Genomic DNA, 20,068 nt, shown 5'->3' on the forward strand with positions numbered 1-20,068 from the left:
GAAATGACTGTGTTTTTAGTCTCTGAAACCCTAAAAATTCTTTCTGAGCATGACAAGGGATGAGAGTTTGTCAAAGAGTTTTGGTTTTTCTAAGAGATGCTATCCAAATTATAAACATTAAAACAAAAAATCCCAGTAAGAGTAAAGATGGAATTCCAATTACAGGGGAACTGTAGGATCCAGAATAACTTGAAAACTCTTTTTTATCTCAAAACTCATGCCAGGCTTGCTGACTTTCTATGAAATATGTATTAATTTCAAGAGGAAAATCATCTTTTTTCTAGTCTAAATTAATAGAATGTCTACTTTGGCAGGGACCTCAGTGATCACGTGACCCTACACAGTCATTTGGGAGAAATTCACATACCCATATGACAGGATGGGATAGGACTTCTGCCCTGGGGTCCAGACCTAGCTGGCTCCACTGAATTATGGCTTTCACAGGAAGAAAGATACTATTATGACCACTATGTCATTATCTAGAGTTCAAAAGTTGGGGTTATAAATGTTCCTTGTTTTTAGACATGGGGACCAATTGTACAGTATATGGGATATAGGTAATAATAGGTAACTTTTTATGGTGACAGATGATAGCTAGATTTTTGTGATCACTTTGTAAGGTATATATAATGTCTGTATATAAATGTTAAATCACTATTTTGTACAGCCAAAACTAATATAACTTGTATGTCAACTACAATTCAGTTTAAAAAAATGTTCCAGGTTTTATTCCATGTATCACAGAACCTGTGGTTATGCAGGTGAACATAACCTATAGTTATGCCATGACCACCCCTTGCTGTTCTGAGGACTTTGAATGGTGCACATCACATCACCGCTCAGTTGGCAAAGAGAAGCTCAATGAGACCAACCTCTGGCCACCTTCGAGCCAGCAAAAGGGAGAAATTGGATCAGATGGTCTATGATGTGGGAAAAAATGCCAAGTGGGAACAGTCAGGACCGTGGACAGTAGTGAAGCTTGAGAGAAAAAAGAGGGACCAGGTAGGGACTTGAGATGGGTCCTCACTGTTTTCCAGACCACTGAGTCACAACTAGTGACTCTCAGAAGTAACAGTGATACATGACATTGATTTTCCTGACGAGGTACAGGGGAAAGCTTAGTACTCACACAAAAAGGCTCTCTTGTTCCAGAATTCCTATCTAGAAAGTATGAAACTTTCTGTGTGGCCAGTCAACCCATGTTAAAATACTAAGCGGACACAACTTCTTTCTGAAACAAACACTAAAAGGCAGTTTAAAAATGTGGATTTTTATTCGATCCCTTTTGAGAATAATGTTAACAATTCTGTTACCGTGTTCCTCCAAAACACATTGAAACCCAGTGCCTCCAACTCCAACGGATTAATTTGCTTCATTTATAACAGATGAGTGAATTTCTTGGCATGGATTTCTTTTATATATTCGAATTTGTTTGTCCTCCTAAGGCATGTGTTGTTAGTTAATATTCAGGTGGCAGATGAAATCCTGCCTTGAAGTCTAAAGGGCTCCTTCTACAATGGAGGGGTCCTTGCTTTCAGGAGACAGGAAATGTCACATTTGGTTGTAACATGACTCGTGTGGTCTCACATTAACACTGCTACCCTGGGAGCATGTGTCATGATCAATGATGTCCCCTCTAGGAAGAGAGGCTGGCAATGGCTCCATAGTGCATAGAGAGATTTAGGGAGTGATGTAGAACATCTCCTTGCTTTGGGGCACAAGGCCCCTACTGCTACCATAGGCAAAGCATAAAATGTTTTATTTCTGGAAAGGAAGACTTTCCCCTCCTCCTTGCCTCCCCTCCCGATTATGCATACTGATATCTAAACCCGCTTCCTGACTCTGAGCAAAACTTTTAGTGGATAGAAAGGCATGGCTTTGACCACGTCATTTTAGAGCAAAAGGGTGTCCTTGAGGTTCCTGTAGAAAAGCCAAAAGCCCATATCCGAGTTAAGGTCTGGCCATGGGCACAAACCAAGCCTGTCCTGTCCCCTGCCCGGGAGTGGCAATCATTTTCCAGGTGGACACTGACTGGGGGGTCAGAGCCTACATATGGAGGTTTCTCCATACCTGGCAGGAGGTGTGTGTGACTGGCCACGTTCTACTTTGGTTTTTTAGGCGAGTGTGTAAAGTGAATTTATGTGGTTGTTTGAAGCATTTGGGACCTTGAAGGCCAACACTGGTGTAAACTCTTTCTTTTCTGAGCCGTGACATCTTTGTTGGATAGATTTGCATCAGAATAAACTTTTTAGGGGAGGAGTCAAGATGGCGGAGAAGTAGCAGGCTGAGACTACATCAGGTAGCAGGAGATCAGCTCGATAGCTTATCTAAACATTGCAAACACCTACAAATCCAACGGGAGATCGAAGAGAAGAACAGCAATTCTAGAAACAGAAAATCAACCACTTTCTGAAAGGTAGGACTGGCGGAGAAGTGAATCTAAAACGACGGGAAGATAGACCGCGGGGGGAGGGGCCGGCTCCCGGCAAGCGGCGGAGCAACGGAGCACAAAATCAGAACTTTTAAAAGTCTGTTCCACTGAGGGACATTGCTCCAGAGGCTAAACCGGGGTGAAGCCCACGCGGGGTCAGCGTGGCCCCAGGTCCCGCAGGGTCACAGAAGGATCGGGTGTGTCGGAGTGTTGCAGAGCTAGCAGGTATTAGAACAGAGGAGCCGGCTACAGAGACAGAGCCGAGGACTGAGCTCTCAGCTCGGGGTTACCTTGAACTGGTCGCGGGCTGGGTGAGCTCGGACCGCCGCTGGAGGCTGGGGATACGGGAGTGATTGGGTGCTGTCCTCTGGGGGTGCACTGAGGAGTGGGGCCCCGGGCTCTCGGCTCCTCCGGGCTGGAGACTAGGAGGCCGCCATTTTCATTCCCGTGCTCCGGAACTCTACGGAAAGCGTTCAGGGAACAGAAGCTCCCAAAAGCGAACCCGAGCAGATTACTTAGTCCGGCCCCCGGTAAGGGCGGTGCAATCCTGCCTCAGGCAAAGACACTTGAGAGTCACTACAACAGGCCCCTCCCCCAGAAGATCAACAAAATATCCAGCCAGGACGAAGTTCATCTATCAAGGAAAGCAGGTTCAATTCCTAAGACAGCAGCGGAATTCCAGAGGAGGAGAAAGCAAAGCACGGAACTCATGGCTTTCTCCCCATGATTCTTTAGTCTTGCAGTTAATTCAATTTTTTTTCAATTTTTTTTCTTTCTTTTTTCTTCTTCTGCTAAATTGTTAAAAACTTTTACCCTTTTCTTTTTTAACATTTTTTGACTAGTTTATCTAAATCTATATATTTTTCTTTCTTTTTTATATTTTTTCTTTATTTGTTTTATTTTTTAAATTTTTTTCTTTTTTTTTCTGAAACTCTTTTTATCCCCCCCCCCCCCCCCCACAATTTGGGGTCTCTTCTGATTTGGTTACAGCACATTTTTCTGGGGTCTTTGCCACCCTTTTAGTATTTTATTTGATCCTCCATATCCTCTTAGCTGGACAAAATGACAAGGCGGAAAAAATCACCACAAACAAAAGAACAAGAGACAGTACTGAAGGCTAGGGACCTAATCAACACAGACATTGGTAATATGTCAGATCAAGAGTTTAGAATGACGATTCTGAACGTTCTAGCCGGGCTCGAAAAAGGCATGGAAGATATTAGAGAAACCCTCTCTGGAGATATAAAAGCCCTTTCTGGAGAAATTAAAGAACTAAAATCTAACCAAGTAGAAATCAAAAAAGCTATTAATGAGGTGCAATCAAAAATGGATGTGTATAAAAAAAAAATTGGAGGGGGAGGCGAACCATAAGAGACTATGGACTCTGAAAAACAACCTGAGGGTTTTGAAGGGTCAGGGGTGGGAGGTTGGGGGAACAGGTGGTGGGTAATAGGGAGGGCACGTTTTGCATGGAGCACTGGGTGTTGTGCAAAAACAATGAATACTGTTAAGCTGAATAAATAAATAAAATAATAAACGTAAAAAAAAAGAATAAACTTTTTAGATTAGAAAGTTAGCTGTACATGGTTGTAATGTGTGAATGGGAGTTCACGAGCAGGAAATTTCTCCTGTATTCACCATTAGTTTCTCTTGTTAGAGATTTTTTATTTTAAAGATTTTATTTATGTGTGAGAGAGAGAGAGAGTAAGCGTGTGAGTGGGGGGAGGGTCAGAGGGAGAAGAAGAAACAAGGGATCCTGATGGGGACCTTGACCCCAGGACCCAGGGATCATGACCTGAGCTGAAGGCAGACACTTAACCGAGGCACTGAGCCACCCAGGTGCCCCTCTCTTGTTGGAGTTTATAACTAAGCCCTTTTCAACTTGAACAAATTGGTGGTTGCCTATATCCATCTCTACTGAGCCGATAACTCCACCCAGAATCTTGGCTTTCTCTCATCTCATCTTAAATCATTAACTTTGATGTTCTTTTTTTTTTTTAAGATTTAATTTATTTATTTGACAGACAGAGATCACAAGTAGGCAGAGAGGCAGACAGAGAGAGAGAGAGGGAAGTAGGCTCCCTGCCGAGAAGAGACCCAGATGCAGGGCTCGATTCCAGGACCCTGAGATCATCACCTGAGCTGAAGGCAGAGGCTTAACCCACTGAGCTGCCCAGATGCCCCTGGATTGGTTTTAATTTAAAAGTTGTTTTTGGCAGGAAGCAAACATATTGTAGGATGATAGAGAATACACATTATCGAGTTGCCCAAATTTCTTTTCTTACTTTAGCCATTTGTAAATCTCAGTGTAAAATTTTGAAAGAATGAAATAAATAGTACACCTGTGTGTGTGTTTGTGTGTGTGTGTGTTGCATAAGTTGTAATATCGGCTGGGACAAAGGACATTATTTACGCCAGTGGTTCTCAAAGTGGGGCCCAGACCCAGCCATGGTAGCATCTGGGGGTTGGCGAGAAACTCAAATTCTTTGACTTACTGAACTGGAAATCTATATTTGAGTAAGTCTCCTGATAATTCCAATTGGCACGTAAATTTGGGAAGCTTGGATTTTAGACCACGAATATAGGTAAATGCATTTTCTCATACATAAGTTGAATAGAGTATTTGACTTTTAAGTAACTGGAGGGAATATTTCAACCTGACACGACAATAAATTTTTAGATATTCTGAAACTGGTTGTTTGGACCTGTCAAAGTCAGCAAAATAAGTTCTGAAACCATAGCAGTGGGCATTTTGCTTTACACCCATTGGTGGTTAGAGCATCTTGAACATATCCAGCACCAAGCATGGGAGGGAAATGATACATATGATTTATGTATCAAAAAGAAGGACGGGGGCGCCTGGGTGGCTCAGTGGGTTAAATCCTCTCCCTTCAGCTCAGGTCATGATCCCAGGGTCCTGGGATCGAGCCCCGCATTGGGCTCTCTGCTCCGTGGGAAGTCTGCTTCCCTTCCTCTCTCTCTCTTTGTGTGCCTCTCTGCCTACTTGTGATCTCTATCAAATAAATAAATAAAATCTTTTTAAAAAAAAGGACACAAACCTAAGTAGAGTACATCTTTATTTCTGCAAGAATTTAGAAGTATTAACTTTCTGCTGAAAGCACCTTAGTGAATAAGTGCCTCCCTTTTTAGCAATGGCCTGTGGGTCTGGCTCACAATCTCTTGAAACAACTGCCAGGGTCCTGAAATTACTCGTCACACTTCATTCCAACTTTCGTATGCAGTTTTCTGGAATCAGTTACTGGACAAATTGTCTCAACAAAACAGAAGCGGTGATATTACCATATTCAATTTTTGATAAACAGGGTAAGTTTGAAGTCTCGTAAAAAAGAATTATCATGTATGTATATATGCGTACATTTATGTAAGTTAATTTTAGCAGGAAAACCCTGAAGCGGCATCTATGCCAATGCTGTCTTAAACTTTCCCTTCCCTCCTACCTGTTGCGAAAGAAAAGACCAAAACCAAAATGAGTAGTAACTACAACTATTCACTACATTTAACATCTCTACAACTTGGTAAGAATGTTTTCCAAATTGAAGCTCAGTAAAAAATTAATGGGACTACTGGCCACAATTTATTAAGGAAATAAATGTGCTGAGTGCAACAGGAAGCTATCTAAGAGCTTTTGGTGGAGTTTTATTGCTCTGCCCTGGGTTTTGAAACTAAGCAGAAAACTTAATGTGAAATCAGTTCTGGGTCATCACATCGTCTATCTTATGCATGTTGCTAATCCCAGGCTTGTCCAAGGCTTTAGCGCCTAACTTTTCAGCATCTCTAAGTGCCCCACATCTCTGGAGGATCATGCCATGGACACATGGCATTTTATTTATCAGAGAAACATTGGCTGAACCCACCCAATTCCTCCTGAAGTTGTATCATAACAGACAGCTGGATATTTGGACAGTTTTCAAAGATCTATTGGATTGTTTTCATAGAGAGTTTTGATGTCAGATAGATGGTGTGTATGTGTGTGTGGGTGTGTGGGGGGGGGGTGGGGGGAGTGTGTGTTGAGCAGCCATTGCAGAAAATAGAAAAATAAATGAAACTCAATAATTAGTATGAGCCTACACAAGATTCAACATGAAAATGTCCCATCTACTTCAAAATTACTGATCAAAACGGGTCAAAGTAATTGGATAATTAGCCTGTGAAAGGGACAATCATCCAATTTTGAAAAGGTGAAAATAAATAAATCTTAGAAGGAGCACCACCAACACCAATTTCTCACTTCCAATTTCTCCTAAGAGTCTATTTCCATGACCAATTAGGTAAAGCTCTAAGGCTACATGTTTTATTACATTGTATTGCAAGAAGGATATTATTCTTATTTTATATACCACAATTCAAAACTGTCTGGACCTTAGTATATTATCACCCCTCTCCCCCTATTTTTAAACAGTTAGGCTTTTCTTTGAAGCCTGTGTGTGTAAAGTGGATTCAGTGTCTCGCTGTCTGAGACATACAGTATCTCAAATCTCTAGCATTCACATTCATGACCACAAACTGTAAGCATCTGCAGCAACAGACTTAGAAAAACATAATCACCTACCTATCCTCCAGCCAGGCCTTTTTGGAAGCAGATAGGAAACAGGTACCTACAAAAGGGCACTACCCCTAAAAAGGTAGGTCCTGTACTTTCCTTCAGAAGGGGGCAGAAGCCTTCTGGAAACTTCCTGGTGTTGCAGCCTCTCAGTGCATCCAACGCCACCTATGTGTGCCGGCAAGGGCCCAACAGGCCAGGCATGGTTGGGAATATATTTTCCGGAAGCAGAGAACTTTCTGGCAGTTCCTCCTTGTGGAGTCAACTCAGATGTGATAAGGAAGAAATGTAAATTCCAGTATCTCCTTTCTCTTGTCCCCTTATGCACAACATCACAGCCTGGGGAGTTCTCCAGCACATTCCAGAAAATTGCCAAGAGGGTTACTTGGTCTCTGGTGTTACTGTCAGGTACAGCCTACTGAATCAACATTCTTGCCTCATATCCATTCTAACCCCTCCCAGATAAATCCCAGAGCAGTGGAAGCATTGAAAATAGCAACATCATGATCTTTTGCATCATTGGAGAGCCTGCTCATTTAGAACCACATTTTCAGTCAGTAACTCAAGACACAGTTGTGCATGGCAGGGATCTAGGCAGAAATAGGCCAAGTGCTCATTTCATATAGGAAACTGTACCAGTTCCTAGGTTGGCAATCATTGTGCATGGGACTTTACCTTATCCCATGATTTTCTCTTTGAGAAATTTCGCATGGAACGACAGTGTCTAAAGATATCAAAGAAAGCATGCTTGAAAGAAAAACATTCAAGCTTCAGATCAAATGTTTTGTCTGAGACTAAAGCTAATTAAGACCAATATAAAAAGCACCAATCGGAATAATGAAAATACCCTGTCTGTGGCCAGCATGATTTATAAAATGCACAAAGAGAGTGGTAAAACATTTTTAGATGTCGACACTCAAAGCTAAGTACCTTTTCCCTCCAACCTAGGGGGGGGATCATATATATATTTTGTGTATATATACATAATAATACACATATATAATACACAATACATAATCTATATAATATATATTATTTATATAATATATATACACATATATTATAATATATATATAATATATATACAGACACCCAAATATATATGTGTATATATATATATTTTATTTATTTATTTTTTAAGTAGGCCCTATACCCAGATGGAGCCCAGCATGGGGCTTGAATTCACCACCCTGAGATCAAGACCTGAGTTGAGATCAAGAGTCGGGGACTTAACCAACCGAACCACCCAGATGCCCCATGAGGAATATATATATATATATATATATATATATATTTACATAATTAAAGTTGGTGCTGTGACTTACTGGCAGTTTTTCTTCTGATTCCTATAAATGAATTCTGTTGCTTCAGGTGGAAAGCTGGCTTGTTCACTAACCTTGGTCTACTTTTAGATCTGGGTAATTATTTCTTGGGAGTCACTCAGGATAAGAATGGGACTTATTACAAAATTGTGTTAGTCTCCCTTTGTAGGAGTTAGCTTCAGGGAAGTGAATTTTCGCAAGTGAAAAGTAGTCAGATCAGACAGGATAAAGAACTTGAACGTTGCTGAAAATTATCAGCAGGGCTGGAATCTCTTCCTCTCACTCCAGCTGGAAGAAATCCTAATGAAGCGTTGCACGGACGCTACAGGACGACAAATCCAAAGTCCCTGCAACCTTGAGAGAAGACCCACGATTTGCAACTTCATATTTGGAATCCACCAGACACTTGCCAGCTTTCCAGGTGAGCCCGCCCAGAAAGAGTAGAAGCACGAACACCTGGCCACTTCCTTCCGAGCTCACTGGTCAGTGTAGTTAAAACAGGCAACACCCCAGGAGAGGAAGTAAAGTGTGCTGCTCAAGGAAGGATACAGAACAGAGAAGTTTATTTTACACGATCCGTCCAAGAAAACAATCTCCATAAACCAGTGCAAAATGTGCAACAGAATCAATACGTGTGTCTTAGCTCTGAGAGCCCAGATTGGTGATTTCCTCTCCCGTTCCTCCTTCGGGCAGGTGCCCCATTGGCTAACGCTGGCCTCGGTTTGCACCACTGACAGAAAACATTCAACCAATGTGTAGCAGGTTATTTTTACAATTCATACCAGAATGTGTACAAGGGACGGGGGCGGAAAACCATACTGAATGAATGATAAGTGATCAGTGCTTAAAGTAAATACAGGGGGCAGCACGGGCAAGAATCCACAGTTTCAATAAATACAAGTGTAACAAGCATGGGTGGGTCTCAACTCGGTGGAATTAGTCTGCATAATAATTCAGCATCATACAAAATCTAGCAGGGCTGTTGAGCAGTGATTGGCAACAACGTTCACAATAACTTAGGCCCTTGAGCAAGTCTGCATTGAACACATTCTGTGGTTCCGAAGGTGTCAGTCAGTTCTCTGTTTTCTCCTTCCCGGGCCATCCCTCCAGGATGGGAGGGGCGGAGCTGGGGCAGCTTGGTGGAGGCGTCCCATGAGGAAGGACGCTGGCCCAAGAGCCAGCCGTCAGGGTCCAGTGTACTCAATACCGAGTGGCAAATCGGGACTTTATTGACGACGTCTGTGCAAAGTGTGCTTCTCTCCATTTTCCAAGAAACCAGTGTCTGTAACTCCTGCACGAAAAGCAGTGATGGCCTCTGGGTCACTCCCTGTCACCCCACCAACACCAAGCGACGAGTGCGCATCTCAGGGACTCACGGGCTGGGAAGCTTCTGGCGCTGACTGCCTGGCCCTGTCACAGTCGGGGAATGGAACCAGGGCCCCACGTCCAAGGCCTCAGGCAGGCTAGAACTATTGCTTGAGAGACTAGAAGGTACCTAGTGAGAAAAAGATGATCCTAATGGCTACGTGGGAAGCGGTCTCCTTCCTCGAAAGCCTCGTGCCCCCTGGGTAACGCCTACGGGACTTCCGGGAGGCGACCTCCGCTATGAAACGTCACGCGTCTGTCCCCGGTGGCCCCGCCCACATGTGCGTCTCCTAAGTGCTACATCCATGCCTTGTCTACCGGGCCTGGGATGCGACCCCAGAACACACGGCAGGGGCAGCCCGCGGCTTGTCTGCTAATCCAGAGCTCAGTGAAAGAAGGGGCAAGAGAAGCTCTCCGTCTCTGGCAGAAAAGGAAGAAAAAGGAGGAAGCCCCCCTCCCCAAGTGAAACAACCTCCCAAACCCAATCACCTAGGCATCACCTCGAAACATAACCAAATCCCAGACACTCCCTGGCATCGATATGCCCTCTCCTCTCTATTCCTTTGACAGTCTCAGGTCATAAATTAGGTTTGTCTTCCATCCAATAACTTAAAAAAGGAGGAGGGATTGTAGTAAGTTTTGCCTGGCTTGGGCCAGTTAGCAGCCAGTTTTTTCCCCTCCCCTAGAATCTCAGTCACTGTTCAAAAATGGAGCTTGAAAATTCACGCGGATGTCAGAGTCTTCACACGGAGGAGACAGGAAGGGGTGGGCGGGAGGAACCCAGGGAGGAGGAGGGGGAGCAGGGAGGGGCGGGGACAGCATGGGCCACCGAGGCAGGAGCGGAGGCCTGTGACCAGCGCGGGAGAGCCAGAGGCCCCGGTCCCGGGGACGGGGCGGCCCGCGTGACTCGGGGTGCGGCTGGATCTTGTATTGCACAGAAAAGGAGGCCCAAGGCTCGGTGGGCGGCCGGGCAGGTCAGTGGTCGCCGCACATGGGCAAGTTCACAAACGTGAACACGTTGAACTCCGTCATGATGGAGAAGCACAGGAATACGCCGTACAGGAAAAGGCACCCACACCCGAGCTTCTTGTCCAGCTGCCACTTGTTCAGGTGAACGCCAAACACCTGCAACACACACAGCGGGGTCAGAGGGCGCCGGAAGAGGCGGCACCAGGAGGGGAGGGGCGGAAGTGGAGGGTGGAGGTGGGAGAGGGGCCCGCCACGGACCTCGCAGGGCACCGACTGTCTCTGAGCACCCTTCAAGCTCATCGCTCACGTTTTGGAAGATCAGAACACCAAAATCAAGAAGGGAAGTCAGAACTTTAAAATAACTTTAAAAAAAAGTCATAATGGTGGGACCAACTGATACAGGCACTGCGGCCACCACACTAACTCTGGACTTCACCCCAGCACTGCTCTGTGCCCGCAGCCCCTGTTTTCTCTACAGCCTCTTGTCCCCAAGCAGCCCCTGGTGCTTTCTGAGGACGCACCTCCTGGCAGGTGGTGGCCACTATCTCTTCCATTCCTATGCCTGGAGGCAAGGTAGTTGTACCCCTTGCTCCTCACTGCTGCTTTCCCCAAAACACCCAGCTTGGAATCTAAAGCCTTCTAACAGTCACACTCCATCCCACCTGGCTAGAGTCTGCACTGCACACCGGCCTCTCGCCCTCCCCTTTCCTCAGATCTCCGAGTCCCACTCACTGCCACTCCTATCTACAGCACCCCAATGTCCTTCCCCACGATTTCATCGTCCATGGAGAGGATTTTCCCAACACCTGTCCTCCACCCCATCTCCCACCCTGCACCTGCACTGCCCCCACTAATCTCATGTGGCCGTGCAAATCTGGACATAAGTAATATTAAAAACTAAGTTGCTCAGTTGCACTAGCCCCATGTCACATGCTCCACACCCACACGTGGCCAATGCCTGCTGTCAGTGCAGGTGCACTGGACAGGTTCTGCTGGACAGTCCTGCAGCTGAGAGCCAGCGATGAGCAAGAACAGAAACGACTCTATCCTCTCAGGGTCCTTCATCCCACTCTCTGACTGCCATCTCCTCTTTCCAGCTTAGTCTGTCTGGAAGCCTCCCTCCCGAAACTCTACAGACCTGTAAGGACCCAGAACTCATTGCTACCACCACCATTCCACGGCACGCCATCCCCTGGACCCACCCTGCCCCACCTTACCCTGCTGAAATCCCACCAGCAATTTCTAGAACCATCCCTGGGTATCTACTGCTGTTCATTGGCCTCTCTGGTGATGTCGGTGAAGCCTCAGCCTTGGGTTTGAGCCCAGCTTCCAGGGACTCCACATTCCTTCTGTGCTGCTGACCCAAGCTGGAGGAAAGTGTCTGGCCATGCCGGAGGGTCTCCCTTTAAATTCAAGCCCACAAATCTCGAGCGGGCCATTTATGGCAATCCTCCCACATTTCCCTAAGTGTGTACTCTCTCCTTTTCTTGGATGGTTGTTTCCAGCCTTTCCTCTCTTCTCAGACCCCCCCTTAACTCCTTCTTCCTCCTTCACTCTCATCACATGACCATGTTCCCATCCACAGAGCTCCCACCACCAGACCCACTTGCTTGCCTTCTCTCCTGCTAGTGAGGACCTGATGCCCATGGCCCTGTCCACGGTGCACTCCTCCACACATGTACACAAGCCCACCTCCCCTTACCACTGGAGACATGGCCCCAGCAACTGCCCCTGTTTCATATCCGCCTCCCCATGCCACCTCTGGATTACTCCAACTGGGATACAAGAATCCTGCTACTGCTCTCCTCTTATAAAAACAGCTACATTTTTTCTGGATAGACATTTCTCTCCTTTCTTTAAAGCAGGATGACTTGAAAGAATGGTAAATAGCACTTTGTCCAATTTCTCTCCTTCCATTCTCCACTAACTTGTTCTACTTAACCTTCTGTCTCATTGCCCCACACAACCACCCTCTCACCAAGAACACCAATAATGTCATATCATTAATCTGAGCGGCCAGTGCTCAGGACTCATCTCCCTGAGAGAGCCAGTCACTCCCTGCACACTGACATACCTTCTTCACTTGGCTTCCAGATGCCAGCTTCCCCTGGTTTTCCTCCTACCTTTCTAACTGCTCACTCTGTTTCTTTTGGTGTTTTATTATCATCATCCTGACCTCCGGAGGGCACCAAGACTCCGATGCTGGGCCTCTTCTCTTTTCTGTCCTTGCTCACCCCCTTGCTGCCTGCATCTAATTGCACACCTTTATTTTTTTTTAATATTTTATTTATTTGACAGAGAGAAATCACAACTAGGCAGAGAGGCAGGCAGAGAGAGAGGAGGAAGCAGGCTCCCTGAGGAGCAGAGAGCCCGATGCGGGGCTCGATCCCAGGACCTTGAGATCATGACCTGAGCCGAAGGCAGAGGCTTTAACCCACTGAGCCACCCAGGTGCCCCTAATTGCACATCTTTAAATACCATCCACGTTCTGGGGCCTCCAGCTTGAATGTTTCTCCTGAACTCAGACTCATCTTCCCAGTGGCTTTTTTGACCTCTCCCTTGGGTGTCGAACAGGCACTGAAAGCTCAAGATGTTTGAAATTGCTCTTCCCCCACTGCTGACAAGCCTACTTCCAGCTTCTAGCAACCCATTTCAACATCCCAGGTGGAGGCTAGCCTAATCTCCTACAGGTTGTACAAGTGTAGCTGTAAGCATGCGCTCTGGTGTCAGATGGCTTGCCCCTTCATTCATTTGGTGTCAATTCCTCTAGTGGTCTCAGATGTTCATCTGTATAATGGGGCTGGTAGAGCGGCTACTTGATGGCTATGTGGTGAGGTCCAAATGGGAAAATGTATGCAAAGCAATGAGCATAATGTGTGGCTATGACAGGTATCATAAGCCTAGGTCACATGAGACCCAAAGAAACTCCTAAGCTACAGAACAAAGTATTGCATAGTTTCCCACTTTTGTGTAAGGCAGTGTTTCCTTAGTGAATCCTTGACATTTGACTCACAGCATGATCCTGTCAATGACCTCCAGCTTCCTGCCTGTTCTTCTGAATTCCTGTTCTCTAGCATATGGACGTTCACGTGCCAGTGTAATTCAATGACTGTTTCCTTGAAAATTTCAGGGAAGAAACACACTGTATCTCAATGTTTTCTAATGTGAAAATTCAACTGCCTACTTGTATGTTAACAGATACTTCATGTGGACCAGTCCATGTGTTGGTGCAAATCGATTTCCACCAAAACATGTCAGCTGAGTTGGAATATCAAATTATACAAGTAGATATAATGGCCAAGATAGCAGAATGGCATAAAAATACACTTCAGTAAAATACTGTATTCTTAGTCTCTGAGTGTTGGTCAAATCCATGGATTTATGGAGATGCTTACTAACCTGGAACAGATAATTAATTGGAATCTACCCTTCTTTTAACTAATCTTGCAGAAAAAGTGGGATCTCTCCTTTGCTTTTGATAAAAATGGCTTGGGCTTGACATGAGGCAGGGCCACGCTTCTCAGAGGCGGGCTGGCTCCTCTATAAAGAGGGAAGGCTTTCTAGTGAGTTGCTAGGATCGACTTCCAAAGGAAACAGCCATGAAGGAGATGGGACATCTGGAGGCCAATTGTCCTCATCTCGGAGGCCAATTGTCCTCATCTCGGAGGCCACGCCCATCTGGTGTCCAAACAAACTCTGTAGCCAAAGAACCCAAAGGCGGGGGTGGGGGGTGGAGGGAGAGGCGTCACAGGAACTGGAGAGGGGAAGGAGCTGTAGCCTACCGTGACAAAGACGGAGGCCAGGAGTAAGCCCACGGAGTAGATCAGTCCTCTGCTGTTCAGCCGAATCTGTAAGAAAGGATGTGCAGTTAGGCTTCTAAAAAGGCATCTGCTCAGTGCAGGGGCTGAAGCGACTCTGAGTGGTGATCAGTCCAAATCTCTCCTTCAGGACGACAAACAAAGGGAGCTTGGACAGCCATGCTTTGCCACTCTGCTGGGAGCAGGGATGTGCATTTTCCTAGGACAGCCAGAGGTGTCCTTGTCTTGTCCCCTCTCAGTCCAACCCTATCCTACCCTCCAGAGATAGGGCCCGCTGGGGTGCTCCATGGCCACCTGAATTCTCTGTGGTGTGCAGCCTGATTCTTGGTGCCCACAACACTTCCCTGTGGACCTGACCTCCAGGGAGCACGCACTTTCTTGACATACAACTTTTAGGGTAAATCTCGTGACACTGAGGGATGGGAGCAATATTTTGAAAAGTATTACTAAACTTGTTATCTCTTTTGCATTCAATTGTCTGTGAACTGCCCCCAGACTGGACCGGAAGAGATGGGTGAGTCTTTCTCTTGTCAGCAAGCAAAGAAGAGGAAAGAGTTAACATTCCATTCCTGGTATTCGTAAAAGGATTTTGTTTCGTTTGTCTTTCAGGGTAAGATAGTGGGGTGAACTGTCAAACACTGAGGAGAAAGAGAGAAACAATTTTTGGAATTCTTATAAGATAGCACTGTCCAGTAGAACTTTCTGCCATGATGAAAATGTCCTATATCTGTGTTGTCCCATATGGCGGCCATTAGGCACATGTGGTTCGTCCAGCTGAACAAAAATTTTAATCTTATCTTCAATTAATTCAGATTTACATTTAAAGAGCCACATGTGATTAGTGGCTGCGGTATTGGGTAGGGCAGGTAGGGAATATTTAGAGGCCACCTGGCCAAAAAAGATTACAAAGTTTCTTTCACAGTGTAGAGAAGATATCCCTTCTGCCTTGGCCTAGGTCAAAGGTCATGAGGTAGGCTACCCTGAAATAGGAAGTATGCCTGAGAGTAGCCATGCTGGAAGCATCCTCCCTGGACCAGCATCATTTGGGGGTTTATTAGAAATGCAGGATCTCAGGATGCCTGGGTGGCTCTGTTGGTTAAGCAGCTGCCTTTGGCTCAGGTCATGATCCCAGTGTCCTGGGATCGAGTCCCACATTGGGCTCCTTGCTCGGCAGGGAGCCTGCTTCTCCCTCTACCTCTGCCTGCCATTCTGTCTGCCTGTGCTTGCTTGCTTTCTCTCCCTCTCTCTCTCTGACAAATAAATAAAATCTTCAAAAAAAAAAAAAGAAAAAAAAAAGAAAGAAATGCAGGATCTCAAGCCCCACCCAGACTTCCTGAATCAGAAACTTTGGGGGTGGGGCCCAGCCAAGTGTTTTAATAAACCCTCCAGATGGTTCTGATGCATGAGAAAGTTTAAGAACCACTGACTTTGAGCCGGTACTGAGGCTAAATCAACTTCTGATCTCCACAGGTTTTGGGGCTAGGACTTTGACATTCATTTTCACCAGTTCTCTTGGGAAATCTTATCTGCATGGAGGCTTGGGGACCACACAGCCCCCACCAACATACACTGTCCTGCTGGGAATCAAAGGCTCACCTGTACCCACAGGAAGGAAAAGCAAGGGAGGTTGATCATTTCATTAGAGAACTGAGTGGTGACTATTACTAGAAGTGGTTTGGGGCCCTTCTGACAAGGTTCAAGGTGCCTCTTGGCACCCTTTAACCAGTTCACCCCTGGGGTGTAGGTATGGGAACATGGGGGTGTCTCTGTAGGTGGGTGTGTTCGGTTTACCTTTTGGTGACAGGAAACTCCATGCCCTTAACAGTCAAAACCTTTGTGTGGGGACCCAGGGGCATACCATATCTTCTTATGCAATGTTCTGTCACAGAGGGAATGCACCAGACCCTCTCTCCTGCTGGCACAATCCGTGTGAGCCAACCATTGGCTGAACCCCAACTGGAAATTATTCCTAGCCACCAAATGCCTTCTGAAGAGCAAAGGACTCAAATCATATATCTGTGATACTAAAGCAATGGGTTAACCTGGGTAAGTTCATGTAAGAAAATGAGGGATCGGATCCATCCCTGTCCAGCTGGTAGCTTATCTTCCTGCAAACCTTCTACCTGCCTATAGACAGATTTCCTCCTTTCTTTTTTTTTTTTTAAGATTTTATTTATTTGACAGAGAGAGAGATCACAAGTAGGCAGAGAGGCAGGCAGAGAGAGAGGAGGAAGCAGGCTCCCTGCAGAGCAGAGAGCCCGATGCGGGGCTCGATCCCAGGACCCTGAGATCATGACCTGAGCCGAAGGCAGCGGCTTAATCCACTGAGCCACACAGGCGCCCCTAGATTTCCTCCTTTCATCAGCTGTGTGAGTATAGAGAGGCTAATATCTAGGAGTATAGCACGAATACTGAAAAAGTATTCTGTCCATACTGAACCTATGATAATCCCACATGTACCCTGGCCAGAGTTGGAGGGCAGGGGCAGGGCTCCTCAGAGCAAGATGGCAGCTCCTACGCAGAGTGAAGAAGAACCTGCCCGGGCTGTCCCCGTCATGCAGGCCTTGGGCTCACCCTGAAGATGTGAGCACACACTCAGAAACCCTTTTGAGCTCTTAACTGTCAACATTGCACGGATTCTGCTAAGCACGGGGCTGATGAATTTCTAGCCCAGCTCACCCTTTGAGCTCTAGGGTTGAATCCTTGTCAGCAATAAGAATTGAGTAAAGTGATTTCCTGCCCTTTGGAAACCAAGAGCCATTGAGAGCTAGGCTCTGAGCAGGAACCTTCTCTTTGGCCAAGCCTTCTATCTTTTCAAAATCAATCATATTCAGCTAGAGCTTTGGAACTTTATCCTTCCTCCATTGACATAAAATCTCAAAGAGTGGTGCTTCTAAAATTCTAAATTTGGCTCCAAAGACTAAAGACAACTGACTTGGTGGGCTTTTTTGAGTATTTTTCACATTTTTGCCTTTTTGTCTGCAGTCATCCTTTGGTAACAGATTGCCACAAGCATCCAGAGGTAATTTTTGTATTTTCATTCATTACAGACCTGGGCTCTCAAAGCCTGTATTGAGTCCTTGCTATCTGAACTCTCATCTCCACACAGACATGGCAGTCAGGAATTAGGGTTCCTTCAGCTGTCTCTGGGTCCAACTTGAACATCTCCCAATCACTGGAGACTACGGATGGTTTGGGGCAAGAGTTGGCCAGCTGTGGGCCATGGGCCGAGTCTGGCCCATTGCCTGATTTTGTAGATGAAATTTATTGGAGCTCAGCTCGTTCATTTGCATATTGTCTATCTCTGCAGTGGCAGAGCCGAGAAGTTCCATAGAGACCATAAAGCCCATGAGGCTTAAAATATTTCCCCTCTTGCCCTTTCCAGAATGTCTGCTGATCCCTGGTTTGGGGCATGGGCTCCTAATCCAGTTCACCAAACCCCTTTCGAATCCCTGCTCGGTCACCCACTTGCTGTATCATCATGGAAAACTGACTTAACTTCCCATGTCTGTTTTCTGAGAAGTAAAATGGGGATAATACAATTCCTACCTCATGAGGTGGTTGTGAGGACTCACTGAATTAATCCATGTTAAAAAGCTGGAAAAGGACCCAGTGTATAGTGAGTTCTCAGTGTGTCTGGGCCATTATTCTCCACTCAACCCATGAGTTGCCTAATCCCTTCTCTGGTACCCCTGGCTGCTTCTTTTATAAACTCACCACCTAGGAGCCCCCTCTTCAAAGCCTTAGTAGATGACAAACATGGTAAGGGTGGGGACCATGTCTGACTTTATCCTCTGTCTTGCACAAGGCTGAGCACAGACCTCATGCTTCCGTATGTAACCAATGAAGAGAGGATGAATCCATTTCCTTTGCAGAAGTGAAATGGAGCAGGGTAGACTATTCACAGAGAGGCTGGGAGCAGAGAGACCCCAGCTGCCATTTCCGGATAGTATTACAGAAGCAATGCAATCCTATCCAACATTCCCGGTCCCCTTTTCCCACTTTATTTTTTTATGAATGCATGTAGCCTTTTTTCACCTACCATTTTATTATGAAAGTTTTCAAGCATTCAGAAAAGTTGAAAGAATTACACCATTTTATTAAACCATTATAGTTCAAAAAAAAAATGGGGCGTCTGGGTGGCTCAGTGGGTTAAGCCTCTGCCTTCGGCTCAGGTCATGGTCCCAGCGTCATGGGATCGAGCCCCATATCGGGTTCCCTGCATAGCGGGAGGCCTGCTTCTCCCTCTCTCACTCCCCCTGCTTGTATTCCCTCTCTCGCTGTGTTTCTCTCTGTCAAATAAATAAATAAAATCTTTAAAAAAAAAAAAAAACAAAAAAAACCAAACCATTATAGTTCACAGGTCTTTTGTTTCTAGATGCAATTTCCATATGGTGGAATTCACAAATCATAACTACACTGCTCAATAGTTTCTGAGTCTCAGAGTTTCTGAGAAATGCATACACCTGTGTAACCTAAACCTAAACTGTAGCCATGATAGAGAGCACTTCCATCCTCCCCAGAAAGTTCTCTTGTTCCCTCATCAGTCTCACCCAAGATCAGTCACTGCTTCGAGGCTTAGCCCGTCCAAGAAACTTCATATAAATGGAGCCCATAATGTGTGTTCTTTTACATCAGGATTCTTTTACTCAGCAGAATTTTTTAAGTATTTCTTCATTTCCTTGTATTTTTCATTACATCAATAGCACATTTCTTTTTGTAACAGCAAAAATATATCACAGCTCATCTAGTTATTCTCCTATTTATGGACATCTGGCTTGCTTCCAGTTTGGGGCTATCAACATGCATTGATTTTATAATTTACAAACACAACGACAAGAGACCTACAGAGGCCCCTGTCACCCACAGGAGAAGCAGGAGTGAAGATAATGAAGACAGTCAGGGGGGTCTGCTGGGACCTCAAACATGCTCTTTCACATCCCAGCATCCCGTCTCTCTTGTTGGGCACTAGGAGCCTCTCCAAACAGAAGAGATTCACCTTTTTCACCTTAGCATACTGCTGTCTCCTTTTTGGAACCTCAGTCTGGTCAGATGGGTTGCGTACCCCTACTCAACCTCAGCTCTTTTCTGCCCATCCCTCCCTCAGTCCTTTTGCCTCTTCCAAGTTCACTGAGCCCTCACTGGCCCTAGCTCCACTTCTGATGCAGATCACTTCCCAACCTTGTCTGCGTAGCCTTCCCTCCTCTCCAGCCAGTCTCACTGCTCTGATGGCAGATGCTTGGTCTTCAGTTTTTCCTCCTTCCACCCAGCACCTAACTCCCTGCTTATCTACATATACTGTACTTAAGTTTAAATAAACATCTGTGGGTGATGCTGAGCATGTGGTGTGCTTGTGCACGTGCGTGAGTACATGTATGTGTGTGCACACATACAGGGTGAGTGTGCACACATATGGGTGTGTGTCTGTGTACACATATGGGGTGTGTGTTCATGTTGGAGGCAGTAAGGCTGAGTGGCATGGAGCAAGATTTCAGAGCTGGATGAGGAGACAGACGTGGGGGTGGCTTTAAGCTGATCTTTTTTTTTTTTCCTTCTTTTATTTATTTATTTATTTTTTCAGCGTAACAGTATTCATTGTTTT

At 45.6% G+C, this 20,068-nt stretch overlaps 1 protein-coding gene across 1 annotated transcript in view; it reads right to left on the bottom strand.

Annotated features, from left to right (window-relative positions):
• Window positions 1-8,860: 8,860 nt before the first annotated feature.
• Window positions 8,861-20,068, bottom strand: part of SLC24A3 (solute carrier family 24 member 3) — a 527,740-nt gene continuing 516,532 nt past the window's right edge. Inside the window, exons 16-17 of the mRNA XM_045981759.1 lie at window positions 14,431-14,496; window positions 8,861-10,804 (exon numbers count right to left, since the gene is read on the bottom strand). Coding sequence (XP_045837715.1) covers window positions 10,655-10,804; window positions 14,431-14,496 — 216 coding nt within the window. The 3' untranslated portion in view covers window positions 8,861-10,654. The remainder of the gene's footprint in view (window positions 10,805-14,430; window positions 14,497-20,068) is intronic.

The sequence above is a fragment of the Meles meles genome, chromosome 16, assembly GCF_922984935.1.
Source record: "Meles meles chromosome 16, mMelMel3.1 paternal haplotype, whole genome shotgun sequence".
NCBI classification, from domain to species: Eukaryota; Metazoa; Chordata; class Mammalia; order Carnivora; family Mustelidae; genus Meles; species Meles meles.